A 16,840-nucleotide genomic window follows, 5' to 3' on the forward strand; every position below is an offset into this window, starting at 1 on the left:
TCAATTTACTTATTTACTCTAGAAAAACTGTGTTTTGGTTTAGGCCATTGTGATAACATTATTTTCATACAATCCAAAAGCCTAAGGGCTCAGTGTGCCCAAACATTTTTTTTTCTCCCAACCATGTTAAAAATTCTGAAAGCATTGATTGTATCTAGAATTTAGAAACTTTTGGTTTTATTTTCAGTATACAGTCAATAGTTTTATAGTTATTTAGCCATCCTCAAATTTACCCGGAAAAAGAGAGGCAATGTAGGTGTTCCATGCCAATAAAATGTAAGCCACAAACAGAAGGACCCAAGAAATAGTGCATGACATAAAATAGGCAAGTAAAAGTCCTGGGAGTTGTCCATGAGCTGCAGATATGACTGTTACCTGAGCCAAATGAGAAATGGGGTGTCCAAAGAATAGAATGGATTTCTTTGTATTACTACTACAAAGGCAAAGATATATTTTAATACCAAAGGAATAAGTGTAAAGCACATGAATTATATAGTATAATGGTTCAAATACACAAAAGACAATATAGTGTTACAGTGTGAACAGTGCAATTCTTGCATCCACATGGGGTAAATTGAAATTATATTCAGTACTTTCTTTGAAGAGCATAGGTGGAAGCTTTGTTTTCCAGGCATCGTTGCAAACTGGAATCACCTGGGGACTTTGAACAGTTTTTGATAACTGCTCTCCACAGGCATTCTGATTTAACTGATGATGGTGTAAATTGGGTATGTATACATTTAAAGTTCATCAGGCGATTCTAATGTGTAGCAAAGTGTGGAAACAGTTGAATTGAAAGTTTGGAAAGCAGGTTTTGTGCAGTGTGGAGAATTCTCAGAAAAATTGCTGTTAATACCAAAAGCAAAAGATGCTATGATGCTATTTTATACCATTACCACCTGCTATTAATATTAAAGACTGTTATAGTAATCACAGCTACTTTTTTTATTCTTGAGTTTATTAGAGTTCTTACTATGTGCAGTGCATTGTACTATGTACATATTTATGTGCAATTTCATTGGGTCCTCTAAGTAATGATGTATATTATCTGTTTCTCATCATTTAATTTGAAAAGGTCAGATAAGATGATCTTTATGGGCTCCTCAATTTCGGGAATTCTTTTAAATTATTTATTTCTATCAATCCTAAAATGTAATGTCAACAAGTTCCCATAGAAGGGTAAATGGGAGAGGGGAGATGTCGGATCCCTCCAGTGGAGATGAGTGTGATCATTAGAGAGGAGAAGCTTAGGATGCTGCAGAAGTCTAACTTGCCTGGGCATATAATGCTAAATTTGATTATTAATAGTATTATAAAGTATTGTTTATGTCTTTTTTTATTTGAATGATCTATGCATAAAACATCATTTTATCCCTGTGTAGTTAATTCATTCCCTCAACAATTGTTGATAGCGAGCCTAAGGTACTCTTACTCTCTATGTGTGTATACATATACAGAGAGAGATAGAGAGAAAGAGAGAGAGCCCAAGTGCCAGCAAGCATGAGAGGTAGGGAGTAGTAGGATTGAGGCTTTTATGAGTTGATTTATTTAATCCTAAATCTAAGAGTCAGTTCTTAGTTCTCATCTTACTTACCGGCTGCTTTAGCTAGAGCTCATGTCTCCCTTGGAGTTAATGTACTTTCTTCAGGTGCTTTTCTGTGTCCCATACTCTCCTGATTTGCCTGACATTTCACTGGTTGCTTTTCCTCCATTTCCTCTGTTGGTTCCTCCTCTTCTTTCCAGTGAGTCTCCTCAGGCCCACTGTTTGTTCCTCTTCTCTTTAATAGCTACACGCCCTTGGTAATTTAATCTAGCCCCATGGCTTTAATTACCTTCTGTATGAAGATAATCCTGAAATTTAGATCTCTGTTTCGGAACCTCTCAGATGAACTCCAAATTGTGTGTCCAAAGGCCTGTACATCCACTTGGGTGTCTAAAGGACTAGATAACAGGTCCAGAAATTAACCCCTTGTATCTTTCTGTGGCTTTTCCCATCTTATGGCTGGAGATGTCTTCCACCTGGCTACGGAGGCCAGAAACCTTGGGGTCATCCTTGATTCCTCTCTCTTATATGCCACATATTCCCATTAGATTCCTTCAAAGTATATCCAGAATCTGATCCTTTCGGATCCAGAAGGTGACCCTTTCTCATCACCTCACTGACGCCACCATTGTCTGAAACACTATCGTCTTTCACTTGAATTACTTGCAAAAGCTACCTGACAGGTTTCCATACTTCTATCTTTATATGCCTGGAGTCTATTCTCAACAAAACAAGGAACCAATCATTTTATTTTTATTTTTAATTTAAGTAAAACATACATAGAAGAGTATAAATACTCTAACAGAATTTGAGGTAAAGCAAACATAAGTGTATAAAATACTCCAGTCTTAAATATATAGCTGATTTATTTTAAATATCTCTACACCTGTGTACTCACCACTCAGATCAAAACAAAGGATACTTCTAGCATGTCTGTTCCCCTTGTGCCGTTTTCCAGGCTATACCCCTCCAAAGTTCATCACTATTCTAATGTCTGTTTTCATTGTTTAGTCTTGATCTTGAATTTCATAAGTTGAGCATCATATAGTATATACTCTTTTGTTAGCTTCTTTTGCTCATCTTTATGGGAGACTTTTTCTGGAGGTCAGTTGCTTAATCTGTAAAATGAGGGTAGACTGAGATTAGGAGCTAAAATTTGAAAACAAACTGATGTCCAATCCCAAGTCACAGAATTTCGGATTCTTATTGTCTGGGGTCAGACACAGGGAAGTAGTATATTTTAAAAGATCCCAAAGAGAACATAACATGTAGCCTCTGGATCAAATGACTCTCTGTCTCTTTCTCTGTCTATCTTTTTTTTTTTTTCTTGGATTCATTTCTTCCCAAAATACAAGGACCAATTGGCCAACACTCCTTTCCTTCCTTCTTCCTCAAGTATGTACTGAGCATCTATCAGACACCAAACACCATGCTAGGCTGCCGAAGGGGCACGAGTCAACAAAATTCAGTTCCTGTCTCTCAGAGGCTTAGAGCTTCACTAAACCCATGTCTTCATTAAAAAAAAAAAAAAAACAATAAAACAAAACAAAACAAAAAACCTGAATAAATAAATAAAACTATGAAAACTCAACAAACATCTCTATCTGCAAACCAAATAGAAGGAGTGAGGAGAGAGAGATCAAGAAATGATTGACTTTGTTAAATAACCTAGTAATTTTGAAATAGTTGTTTAAAATTTTGTCAGATAACTGATTGCTTATAAAAGATTGACTCAAAGTTGCTTTCCTTTTCAGAATGATTTGTTATCTAGACAAATTAAAGGGGATCGAAAAGAATTAAAATTCTTTTTCAGATCTTGAACACAAGGATGCCATTTGTAAACACATCCTAAAAATTAACTATGTGATTATATAACCAGTATTTTGAATATTTTGTTTTTGTTTCGCGCCAGTTAACTGATGTAATTAAATCCATGCAGAGACTTTGCTTGTGAGGATAATTTTCCACTTTCTGATTAGTCATTGAATATAACGCCCACCCCCACCCCCCAAAAGAAAAGGTACTGTAGGTGTGTCAATGCTCTGGTCTTCTTGAGGGCAGTGATTTGCAAATTGTGGATTACTGTCCATCAGTGGATCCTGAAATTCATCTAGTATATTTTAACCAATATTTAAATACAGATTAAAAAGCATTAATTAATTAATGAAAAGAGAAGACAATGTTATTAGTAGAAAGCATCACAAGCAATTTCATGTAGTAAGTGTTAAGTACTGATCTATGAAACTTTTGTTTCCATTATATTTAGGTAACTGTACACTGGATTGTTTATTAGTTTATTAAGTACATGAAATTATTCTAATTAAAAATTGACCCAAATTATTAGCTGTTAAAAGTACAGTTTGAATTTTGATAGCTTATTTGGTATATGATTCAAATAATACTGAGAAAAAATAAAACTCACTTCAGTTAATTGGATAAATTTGATGGCAAAATCACTTTTAGCTGTTTGGGATTTCAAAAATGTTTAGAGGTTTTTAGTTCAAAGAACAGTTGAGGTTTGACATGACAAGAAAATTAGGAACTAAAGCAGTATTTATAGATATTTAACTGGGAAATGTGAGGGGACAATCTATTATTTTAAAGCAGGAATTATGAGAAACTAATGTCTCAAATTTATTAAAATAAAAATAATCATTAACCAAAATACATCATTATATAGGTAGAAAGTATTCTCAAGTTATTTTAGAGTATGCCTCTGACAAGGAAACTAATCATATAAATGACATTTAACAACATTTCTCACAGCCATTTTCTTTTATTATAACATCACTGGGTAAAAAATATAAGTAGTCCCAACAAGCATGATTGAATTTATAGATGACTTTGGAGTTAGGTAGGGAGAGGATATCATTTTCTTAAGTTATGTTTGTTATGTTGTTACATTGTTGGAAAATTAATTTTGACCAAAACCAAAAATTGGTGAATAAATAAATAAATTGTAATGAACTATCCTTTAATAGTCATACTGGAGATTTTGTATTCAAGTACTTATTCTCTTGCTGTTACTTACCTGCTATAGTAAGATGGGAAACAGAATTAACTACCTCAAACTGTCGGTGCTTGTAGTGAATGACTGTAAAGGACTATTACAAAAGGTTGAATGCTTCTGATAAATAGATATGAAAGGGATGTAAGGTATATTTTGGGTATTTTTTTCTTTCCTCTACTAGGACCCTTTTAATTTCCCTTTCTAATTTATGGTGCATATCGAGAGAGATTTGTTTGTCTCTAATACCTCATCTAGACAGCAGTTTATTTTTATTCTGTTTGAACAGCCGTAAAAGCCATTTTACACACTTAATTACAGACACTGTTCATGAACTTGGTCTTCCAATGAACTAATCTGTTTATGTATAATAAAAATACCTTTTGCAGTAAATTATATATATTTGGGCCAGAAATCTTCTTCCTTTCTATAAAATTTATATAATTGGTATAAAATTAATAATATCAGGACTGTTAACAGCAAACATTCAGAAATACTCAGCTCAATTCTCTGTCTTAATATTAGGCCACAATAATTAGTTGGCATCTTTTATTTTTAATCAACCTGAAAAAAAATTTTTAAAGAATACACTGGGTAGGCACAGTAGTATATTCTGTTTGTTACACTTTTCTTTTTCTTTCCTTTATGTTGTCTTATTTTCTAATAGCAAAGTGAAATGTGAAGGAAAGAATTTGAAGTGGATTCCAGAACCATAGGTTTTTTGGGTATTTAGACCTTGACAAGTAGAACAAGAAGGTCCACTTGGTCATGTAACATTCAGCGTCTTCAACTCTATCATTCTTTCAGTAAAACTTATTTTGAAATGAATCAATAAAGAAGTTATTTTTTTCTCTAAGCAAATGTGTATACCTTGGCTGCAATCATTTTAAAGCAAAGAACCTCTCATTGGATATTATTACGTTACTTTTGCACAAAATTACATTTAAAAAGGAATGTAAACAGTTGTCCATTTTATAAAGACAGATTCTGGAATATTTTTTTTTTCTTTTTATTTTCTTTAACAGACATTTTGACCTTCCTATGAAGCTCAGCTATAGAGGACATTGGCAAAACTTTGTATGTCCTCCTGCATAGCTTTTGATGAGAATTTAATAAGACAGAAAACAGTACCTTGCCAAGTATTAACTTTAAATCTCTTATTTACTTTAGAATTTCAAGATTTATGGAATACCACAAAACCTAGGGAGATGACTCACAAAGAACTGGAACTTTCTAGTTTCCTACATTCTTTTAAGAAGTATTAACTATTTAACTTTGCTACATAATGCCATAACTAATACTGAAATCAACCCATGAATTAACATAAATTAATCTTTTTTGTTTGTTTGTTTGTTTCTCACCCTAAATGGTTAATCACTGGCTATCATGTTGAAACGAACTGTTCAAAAGCAGTGGCATCACTCTTTTAAGTTACAAAGACAATACCTATATTTAAGAAGAGAATTAGCAACTGTAATACAGTTTTTAAAATAAAGAATTTCTATGATTTAGGATGAAAATATGCTTCATTTCTTTCATGTCTATCAACCCTTTCTCCATCTTATTTATCTTTTGGCATACTTACCAAATATTACTGTTCGAATCTCAGTTACCCACATCCTAGTATTCTAACTCACAGAAGCAAGAGTCTCCTCCTATTTGGTTGCTTTAGTTGAGACTTGTTTGTGAAGCACAAAATCAGTCTGTTTTTATGTTAAGTAGGTGGGTTGCTAATCTGTAAGAATGCCATCCTTGGTCAGGCCTTTATGAATTGTTTGTAAGTACTAAATCGGACAATGCAATCTTTATATTCATTCTGCAATTAGCCAAAATAATTCTAGTTAAACTCTGGTTAAAGATCTCTAGTATGAAATGAATGTAAAGTATTCATTCTTTCTTTATCTTTCTCTCTGGCTTCATTCTAGCTCATTTATTTACTTTAAAATAACCTTCTAAGTTACTTTTTCACTGCTTTTCATGTTGCAGATTGAAAATGTTGATGTCTGCCTTAGTTTTCTAGCAGCCAGAGGAGTAAATGTTCAAGGTCTATCTGCTGAAGGTAAGAAAAATCACAGTTGTCACAAATGGCATCCATGTTTGTAAAAGACTTTATAACGCTAGAAATGTAAAGTGGGAGCACATAGCCCCTTAATACAAGAAAGGAAATCAGTAAAGTTTCCAAGATAATAGAAACATAAATTCAGTGGTTATTAATGTACGCTTTATGTAGTTATGTTGATTTTGCCAAAATTGTTCTTACATTACCGAGTATATAGGAGGGGGACATATTAACAAAATATCTTTATGTTATTACCGGTTGGTAGTGTTTATAGTCTTAAGTAGATGGATGGATAGATAGATAATGCTGGATAATAAATACAGTAGATGGACATAAATACAGTTAAAATAGTGTAATTAATGCTCAAATATTTTATCAATAACAATTCTATAATTTGATCAAGTTAGTAGTCCAAGTCTAAATATTTGTTAATTTTAAATAAGTCATCAGGAGTTCTTAAATAATTAGCACTAACAGTATTAATAACTGTTCTTTGTAAAGGCCTTAAAATTATTAAATGTTTAAAAGATCATCACTAACATTGAAATATAGAAAAGCGGAAAAAGAAAACTAGATCTGTTAATTTTTTTTCTGCATTTCTTTTTATTCCACATATATTTTTAGGAAGCCTTTGCAAAATTTTCAGTTTAGTACTCTTAACAAAAAACAATTGCTAAAGTTCTGAAATACCAAGTCCTTTGAGATCTATATAAGAAACCACCATTTTTAATTAGAATTTTATGATTAAACACTTTTGACAATTTATGTTGCTTCTTGTTTCTACTACAGTCAGTTTACTCGGAAAAGCCATTTTCCCCCACAGATAGTAGAAATATTAGACAATTCTAAGCTGTTCAAAGTTTGCTGCCATTGGAAAAAGAGGAATTGTGTGACTTCTGAAATATTACGGACATGTACTAGAATTATTTACATTTGTCAATTTTTCTTCACTGTTTAAATTTTATTTTAAATTTCTTTAATCCTTTATCTGTATATGTCATCATGATGTTTAATATTAAATTACATAATTAATGGCAAAAAACTTATGTTCAAACCTAACTCATGGTTCTGTTACTTAGAATAAAATTTGGTAAAATCCTCCATGGTAGTACTTTACTTTCTAAGTGGTTAAAGTTGGTGAGAAATGTTACCATTTATTCGTTTTATGTCTCTTCCGTATAACATGACATCTTTTTGTTTTGCTTTGTTTTGTTTTTTCATATTCTTTTTTTTTTAACATCTTTATTGGAGTATAACTGCTTTACAAAGTTGTGTTAGTTTCTACTGTATAACAAAGTGAATCAGCTATACGTATACATATATCCCCATATCCCCTCCCTCTTGCCTCTCCCTCCCACCCTCCCTATCCCACCCTCTAGGTGGTCACAAAGCACTGAGCTGATCTTCCTGTGCTATGTGGTTGTTTCCCACTAGCTATCTATTTTACATTTGGTAGTGTATATATGTCTATGCCACTCTCTCACTTCGTCCCAGCTTACCCTTCTCCCCCAAACCCGTGTCCTCAAGTCCATTCTCTACATCTGCATCTTTATTCCTGTCCTGCCCCTGGGTTCTTCAGAACCTTTTTTTTTAGATTACATATATATGTGTTAGCACACAGTATTTGTTTTTCTCTTTCTGACTTACTTCACTCTGTATGACAGACTCTAGGTCCATCCGTTTCACTACAAATACATCAGTTTCATTTCTTTGTATGGCTGAGTAATATTCCATTGTATATATGTGCCACATCTTCTTTATCCATTCATCCGATGATGGACACTTAGGTTGCTTCCATGTCCTGGCTATTGTAAATAGAGCTGCAATGAACATTGTGGTATGTGACTCTTTTTGAATTATGGTTTTCTCAGGGTATATGCCCAGTAGTAGGATTGCTGGGTCGTATGATAGTTCTGTTTTTAGTTTTTTAAGGAAGCTCCATACTGTTCTCCATAGTGGCTGTATCAATTTACATTCCCACCAACAGTGCAAGGGGGTTCCCTTTTCTCCACACCCTCTCCAGCATTTATTGTTTGTAGATTTTTTGATGATGGCCATTCTGACCGGTGTGAGGTGATACCTCCTTGTAGTTTTGATTTGCATTTCTCTGATTAGTGATGTTGAGCATCCTTTCATGTGTTTGTTGGCAATCTGTATATCTTCTTTGGAGAAATGTCTATTTAGATCTTCTGCCCATTTTGGGGTTGGGTTGTTTGGTTTTTTTTGATATTGAGCTGCATAAGCTACTTGTATATTTTGGAGATTAATCCTTTGTCCATTGATTCGTTTGCAAATATTTTCTACCATTCTGAGGGTTGTCTTTTCATCTTCTTTATGGTTTTCTTGGCTGTGCAAAAGCTTTTAAGTTTCATTAGGTCCCACTTGTTTATTTTTGGTTTTATTTCCATTTCTATAGGAACTTGTTTATTTTTGGTTTTATTTCCATCTCTCTAGGAGGTGGGTCAAAAATGACCTTGCTGTGATTTATGTCATAGAGTGTTCTGCCTGTGTTTTCCTCTAAGAGTTTTATAGTGTCCAGTCTTACATTTAGGTCTTTAATCCATTTTGAGTTTATTTTTGTGTATGGTGTTAGTGAGTGTAACATGACATCTTTTATTAACATAAACCTCTTGCTTTTTATTTATCTCCTAAAAATATATGAATGCCCAAAATGATTTTCTAAATTGATTAAACATACACAGTAATAAAATAAGAGGTTAAAAAAACCTCTTTCAATAAGATCATTCAGGTTTACAGGAGAAAATTAATACTTTCTCACTGTAGCTTTATATTGATCAAGCCAACACTTATATGTTATAACCCCTGTGAGGAAGATTGGGGGGTTATAACAACTCAGCCTCATTTTATATGAATAATTCCACGGCCTAGTGTGTGTGGCATTATAAACCATCAGAGAGCAAGAAATCTAAGTAGTTTATTAATGTTTCTAAATTCCAAAAAGGAGACATAAAACCTTGACCTCAAAGGAGGATATGTTTTATTGCCAATAACAAGTTTCACTTAAAATATGATTATAGGTTGTGTAGCACTATATCAAGCTTTACTTGCATCTCTTTTTCTAATTTTAAAATTATAACTGCAGGAGGAAAACGTAGGCTCACGTTGTAGCCTACTTTGTGCATTTAATTTTTTATTCAATATTAGAAAAACTTAGACAGGAGCCCTATGTGTTAGAACTAGGAATTCCACTTACATTTATTCAATTATGTTATCGAAAGTCATGAGTAAGGCGATCTTGAATATTTATTAATATGTAACAAATTAAAAATAAAAGAATTGGAACATTAAAAATGGATACCTATGATGTAGTCTGCTTTTTGGAGGACATATACATATATTTTTTTAAATAAATTGGTTGGTCGGTGATTTAGAATTGTGCTAACAGTTATAAATCTAGTCGCTATTATGAGGTGTACCCGTAACATCAGTATTTATAATGTAGGACAACCAGCATTTAAGTGGCTTTCTTTCTCTATCTCATAGCCACCACTGTGTTGGTAACAGCTGTGTGTGTTTGTGAGGTAAGCAGAGTGCTAAACCAAATGATTAGCACAAGACTGAGAGCCCATCCATTTCCATGAAGAAACTAACTCTAGAAAAACTGTCCTTCAGGGTCAGCAAAGAACATCACTTGAGTAAGCTTTGTTCTCTCTACACTTCATCCCTTCCCTCTCTCCCTAAAATGTCCAAGCTATTTGGAAATGCTAGCATGTTTCAGAAAATCAGATTTGCTTAAATCTGTGACTGAGAAAATCAAGTTGTATTTCTGTCTCCATAGATTTAGCCTGAGAGACTTGCTTCTAGAATTTCATTTGTAAAAAATAATCATTTTCTATGATACTGTTTTTATATTTTCCACTTGATACAGAAATAAGAAATGGAAACTTAAAAGCCATTCTAGGGCTGTTTTTCAGTTTGTCTCGCTACAAGCAGCAGCAGCATCAGCAGCAGCAGTATTACCAGTCCTTGGTGGAGCTTCAGCAGCGGGTCACTCACGCCTCCCCTCAGACAGAAGCCAGTCAGGCCAAAACCCAGCAAGATATGCAGTCCAGGTAAGGAAGGGAAGCGGAGAATGTGTTTAGATGAATTTATCTTGATACAACTTGTTTTTAATAAGTTTCTGTTTGCGAGTTTGGAAAACATATTTATGTAGTTGTATCAAAGTGATGGGATTATTTGATTAACGTTATAGAATTTAAAACCACTTTTCTATTGGTTGGATGAACAATTATCCCTTTTTAGGTGAAATACTTGTGTTTGTTTTCTGAAGGTGATTGTGGTTTATATCAAAATGTGTGAAATGTCTTTCTTGTAAGTAGTGTATCAGAGTTCCTTCCTTCTACAAATTATTGTTTAGAATGTGCTTTTGGAGTCCTAGTCTCCAGTTGTGTAGTTTTCTTTGGTTGATGCTTTTGATCGGTTAAATCTGTCAAAAATTTCAGGTCTGTTAAACATAGGAGTTTGAGTGGGAACATACCATTTTGATGTGAGATTGTCTGTGCATGCATGTGTATGTATACGTGTGTGTGAGTTTGTATACACACATTGTTTGTCTGACTTGAGTCTGTGGGTGCATGTAGACACAGCTGATGTGGGGTGCTGACAAACCACTACAGCTTCCTTTACTCTTTCGTTCCTGCTTTTTTCCAGTTTGGAACTATATCAGTCATGATTCAGCTAGAGAAGCAGAATCAGTAAGAAAGAGTGCAAACAAATTTATTTTAAAGAATTGATTCACATGATCATGGGGGCTGGCTAAGCAAGTCTGAAATCCTGAGGGCAGCCCAGCAGGATGACAGGCTGACACTCTTAGCACGAGCTGAAACCGCTATAAACTGGTAGAATTTCGTCTCTCAAGGAGGCCACACTCCCACTTTTAAGACCTTTCAAGGATTGAGTCAGGCCTACTATCCTAGTGATAATCTAGGATAATCTCCTTTACTTAAAGTCAACTGCTATGGACTTTAACCACATCCACAAAATGCTTTCACAGCTATACCCAGATTAGTGTTGAGTGAAACTAAATAAACCTAGCTAAGTTGACACATCAAAAAATGATCGCAGAACGTAATTAAGTTAACAGGTTTCATGCAAATTACTCATATGTTTCTGATCGATGTTCAGGTTATCAGATCATTAGCTCTATGGCATACATACCTATAATCATTTTTCTTAAGGAGGGAGAATGTCCAATATGAAAATACTCTTTTATCATCTACTAAAATATACACACTGTATCACACATATGTAAATATTTAACTTTTTCCATCTTAGAAGCCAAGCCTAAAACCTAATAATACAGTTTGCCTTGAGTTTGTTTTTGGCAGTTAGTATTGACTCTGAAAGCTAACATAAAATTCCAAGATACATTCACAAACCACTTCCCACTTATTGTCAAATATTCAGCAGCTCAGAAATGCCCTTCTCTTTCATCTGTCAACCATCCCTCACTTCATATTAAGCAATATTTCTGTCTCTGTACAACCATGTAAACTCATTTCCTTTGGCAAATTTTACTCATTAGTGAATTATTAATAAAGAAAAATCACAGTCTCACCAAAAAATATGGAGTATACTACAAAAGCCATGGAATGATAAGGGATATTTGTTTTTACTTAGTAATGCAGATGTGCTTCTGTTCTTTAAGTTTGTCTTGGTATTTTGTGATGTCATGTGAAATTGTACAGGAATCAAAGTGAAAAAAACATTCTCTACAGTATAAGTTCTTTAGATTTCCTTAAGAATAGAGAAGGAGAAAAAATTAAATATATATTTAAAATATTTTATTATTAATTTTGAGGGGGGGAGTGGTGGTTGGTAGAAAGAGATCTAGATTTTGAGAACTGCCAGAAATAATATTTCCTAGAGTTTGGTTTAAGCCATTTGAATGGACAAGAAGTAAGAATAGTAGCTGGAAAAATACAGGAAGTGAAGTGGTATTGTTCAAAGGATGTTGACTCTGGAAATGAGATGAGATATCATTTGTCATTGCTTTCCCTCACTCTATTTCTGTATCTGCCATGTGGAGTTTCTTGCCCCACATTTCTCAGTGGTTATGACCCTTTGGGGGAAATTATTTTCTCTTCTTGCTGGATAGGCATGGATATTATGAAACTGTATTATATTTTAAAATATAGACCTATATATAATAGGCATGGTCATTTTATACCATCTTGGGGAGAGCTATCTTACTTTTTTCAGTGAAAGGTTATGAAAAGCATTCTTTTCACCAGTGTCCTTTAATTCTGAGATAGGCTCTTAAATAATTTTTCCTTTTGATAAATTGGATTTAATTATTTTTGGATTGTTAATGTAATAAATGCAGAGTAGTTACTGTACTAAAGGTAGTGCTTAGTTAGGACCATGATAAAGAGGAGCTCCAAGTCTTCATTTTAACAGAATTTACTCTATGTTTTGGAGAATGTTATATTTCAGACATTAATACTTATTTCCATTTGTATAGATTTGACATAGTGAAATAGTGTATGAATTATAATCTACGTGAACTTAAATATAACAATGTATCTAAGCATTTTTCAAAGCCTATATTGATAGTATACATAGGAAAGGAATAAATGTCTATACAATAGAACCAAGATAATTAACATGGAAAAGACTCTCAGTGACACATTATCTTCATTTACATGAGATGAGAGTCATAAATCATGATTTATAAAGCCTTTCTGTTGATTCCAAAGCTCTTCCCAAGTGAATAGCTTAAATGACTGGTGGCTATATTATTCTGGATATTTAGCCAGAAAAATGTTCTTGTATTTTTCTCTGTAGACCTAAAATAATTTTAGTGCACATGGTTTCATGAGAGTATTTTTGTTTTGTTCTCTTTGTTTATTTAAAGTAAATTGACATAACTCTCTATATTTCCACAATATTTATTTTATACATTAAGAATTGCCAATTTGTTTTGCTCTTTTGAGAATAACCCCAAATGCTTTCAATCAATTTGAACATCTTTCATTTAAACAGACATTTTGATCTAAAGGTTAACAAGTAAAATATACAAGAGAGGAAATAAAATGTGGACCAAGAGACATAGAATGTGGATAACGAACTCTCCTCTTCTGGCTTCTCAGCTTCCTCTCCACTCTTGAGTGTGTGCGGGGGGGTTTGTGCACATGTGAGCGAGCATGCATGCCTGTGTGTGTCCTGTTCAGGGACTGAAGATCTCCTTGATAAGAGCTCACCTCTAGAATCAGACTGCCTGCACTTGGATCCCACCCAGTTCCACCACTTGCTAATTGTGTGACCTTGGGCAACTTACCTAACCTCTCTATGCTTCAGGTTCTCATCTGCTAAAAGGGTATAAAAAATGGCATCGATTTCATGAAGTCGTTTTGGGGGTTCAGTGGGTCAGTATCTACAAAACTCTTTGAACATACCTGTCAGATGTCCCTCTTTTGCTCAAAGCCCTGCCATGGTGTCAAATAGACTAAGCTTGCTCCCCACTTAGGAAATATGCTGTAGCTGATTCCTTTGCCTGGAATGCTCTTCCTCTGATAGCCACTTGGCTGAATCTCTCACCTCCTGCGAGTCAACTGCTCCAGTGTTGCCTTCTTATTGATGCTGACCTTAACTTCTCTTTTAACACTGCATCCTGCCCATCTGCACTCCACATCATGGTTGCTGTAGACTTCCTTCTTTTCTGTAGCTCTAATCTCTCTCTAACCTACAACTTATTTATTGTATTCGTTGTTTATTATTGCCACTTCCTCCCCTCCAGAATGTAAGCACTGTGAGGACAGCAGTATTTTTCCATTTTAACCACTTCTGTGTTTCAAGGGATTAGCCCAGAACCTTACATACAGTACATCCTTAGTAGTGATTTCTGAAATGAGTTAAGTAAGAGTGAATGAATCTTTCTTATAGCTGCTTCTAATTTTAGGTAGGAAAACTTTCTAACATTCACAGTTGCAATGGAACGTCATTTAAAATGAGAATTGTGTGTATTACAAAACTGCTATAATAAAGATAAAATGTCCTTGATTCTTGAGTGGTCATGATATTGAACTATAGTTAGTTTCAGAATGATATGTAGTGGAATCATCAGACCTTATCCAGATGTGTGGAACTATTTGCTTCCATCCTCATTGATGCCTGACTATATACCTCTTTGGTCTTTTACCTATTTATTATAAATATTTTGTTCCCTTTGTTTTCTGGCTATCATTCATTAATTCATTGCTATCAGTGTTGCTGCCTCTGTGGAGTACCGTTCCTTTACCAATATGTGGTTTCTGTTTTGCGGGATAAGAAAGCAGATTACCAAGATCATTAGCATTTTGGTACCACGAAAAGTAATAGGTAACATGAGTGAAGTGTTTGGGCTATGAAATATCATTGATAGCTTAAAGACTTGCATGTTTATAACTCCTGTCTTCTCTGTCATGTTTGGTTTAGACAACAAAAGAAGATATCTGATCTAGTATTAAGAAATGATGCCTCTAATTTGCAGCTAGTACAGAGTTTAAAATTTTTAATTAAAGGCTGGTTAAAAAAATGAATGCCACAACTAATCCGATACAAACGTATTATCTTTAAAATGTCCAAATTACTAATTTGTTTTGTTAATAAATAATATTAATACAAAAGTCCTTACCTCGTCAACATAAACTAATATTGCAAGGGGAAAAATACTGTTGAAAGACCTATGTTCTGAATTAACCCTAAAATGGCACGGTTGGTGTAACTTCAGTGATATGTGAGGGCAGTTTTGTTCCGTGATCACTGAGCTGTTTATCATTTGACTTGAATTATCCATTTGTAGTATGTGTATTAAAATAAAGCTGCGACTCATTCTAAATTTCCTCAGTCCTTCAGCAATCCAAAAATTTGAACATATTTTGTATAAAAATTAATTTTTTTCTATTTCAGTGATCTTTGGAAGGACTTTACATAGGTAAAGTTTAAACATTTTGCTATATTAAAGAATGTTAAGTATCCTGTTTGCATTTATTTAATATAAAGTCAATTTCTTTTATTTTCTGGATTTTCATTTTATTTTGAAAAGAGTATATTAAAGGCCCTTTGTCTAACCAACTGGAAAAAATATGAGAACTGTTTTAATATAAAGTACTAAAAATCTTATATAAGAGTTGTCATCATAGTTATTTTCTATAGGCATTAACCAGGAGATGGGGAAAATAGTACTTCTTATTCAAAAAACAAGGTAGACATGAATCCTATAATTTTCAAACTCAGAAAACTTATTTCCATCAGTAAATATGTCATAAACATTCGGGATATTTCTGCTAATCATATTTTTACATATGTGTGTTTTGACACAATTCTAGTTGACATGAAAAGTAACAGAAAATTCAATTTCACCAAAATCGTACACAGTGCCTGGCACATGAATCCAGCCAACACTGAGCAGAGGTCATGTCATGAATGTCTAATTTTCCTGAGAATATCTAGTAAAGCATTATAGTGAAGGAAAATTATAAAATGAAAATTCATTTTTCTTATGTACTGGTCTGGTTATCCATGAGATGTTAGGGTAATAGTATACATAAAAAATGTTTTCTATTTGCTAAAAGTTTAAAAAAGGGAGGTGATTTTCCTTAGGATACAGGCCTTTTAGCTTAATTTTTGTCTACATTATTAAATGATTTCCCATCCCATTATTAAATAGTTGGTGAATTCTACCAATCCCAAAACAGTGATTTTTGAATCACATGAGCAAGTATTTTTATATTATAGAGAATTAAAACATGTAAAAAAGAAACAAAATGCATATGAAAGTGTAGGTAAGAAATTACATAGATAGGTGATAGTGTTAAAGGCAGTGATAATAAGTCTTTCTCAACTACAATAAGAGCTATTCTGGGAATTTGGGAGATTATGATCTCCACAGAAAATCACTTGCCCCTCTTCTTTTCATTTTGTAGGAGGAAGTCAAGAATGTGTCCACTTGCTGTTTAGATGAACTTGCTCCTTCCTATAGGACTCACAAGTCAAATTGCAAAATCTCTGGGCACATGCTATTTGAGTGACTTGTCTATTCCCTTTGCAGCCCCTTCTCAAGGCTCCCATGACCCCTGCCACACACATTGCTTTTGGAGCCTTCTTCCATTGGAGGACATTTGCCTTCCTCTTTTCCAGGAAACATCATTTCCTTCTGGGAGATTCACTCTGAAACTGGGATGGTTTACAGCTTTTCAGCCTGGGGTTATAAATCTTGAGAAGTATATAA

General features: G+C 33.8%; 1 protein-coding gene across 3 annotated transcripts in view; it reads left to right on the top strand.

Annotated features, from left to right (window-relative positions):
* Window positions 1-16,840, top strand: part of NAV3 (neuron navigator 3) — an 832,636-nt gene that overhangs the window by 599,969 nt on the left and 215,827 nt on the right. For all 3 annotated transcript variants that reach the window (XM_067009787.1, XM_067009786.1, XM_067009785.1), the window contains 2 exons: window positions 6,537-6,609; window positions 10,499-10,682. In XM_067009787.1, coding sequence (XP_066865888.1) covers window positions 6,537-6,609; window positions 10,499-10,682 — 257 coding nt within the window. The remainder of the gene's footprint in view (window positions 1-6,536; window positions 6,610-10,498; window positions 10,683-16,840) is intronic.

This window comes from Kogia breviceps, chromosome 12, assembly GCF_026419965.1.
Source record: "Kogia breviceps isolate mKogBre1 chromosome 12, mKogBre1 haplotype 1, whole genome shotgun sequence".
Lineage (NCBI taxonomy): Eukaryota > Metazoa > Chordata > Mammalia > Artiodactyla > Physeteridae > Kogia > Kogia breviceps.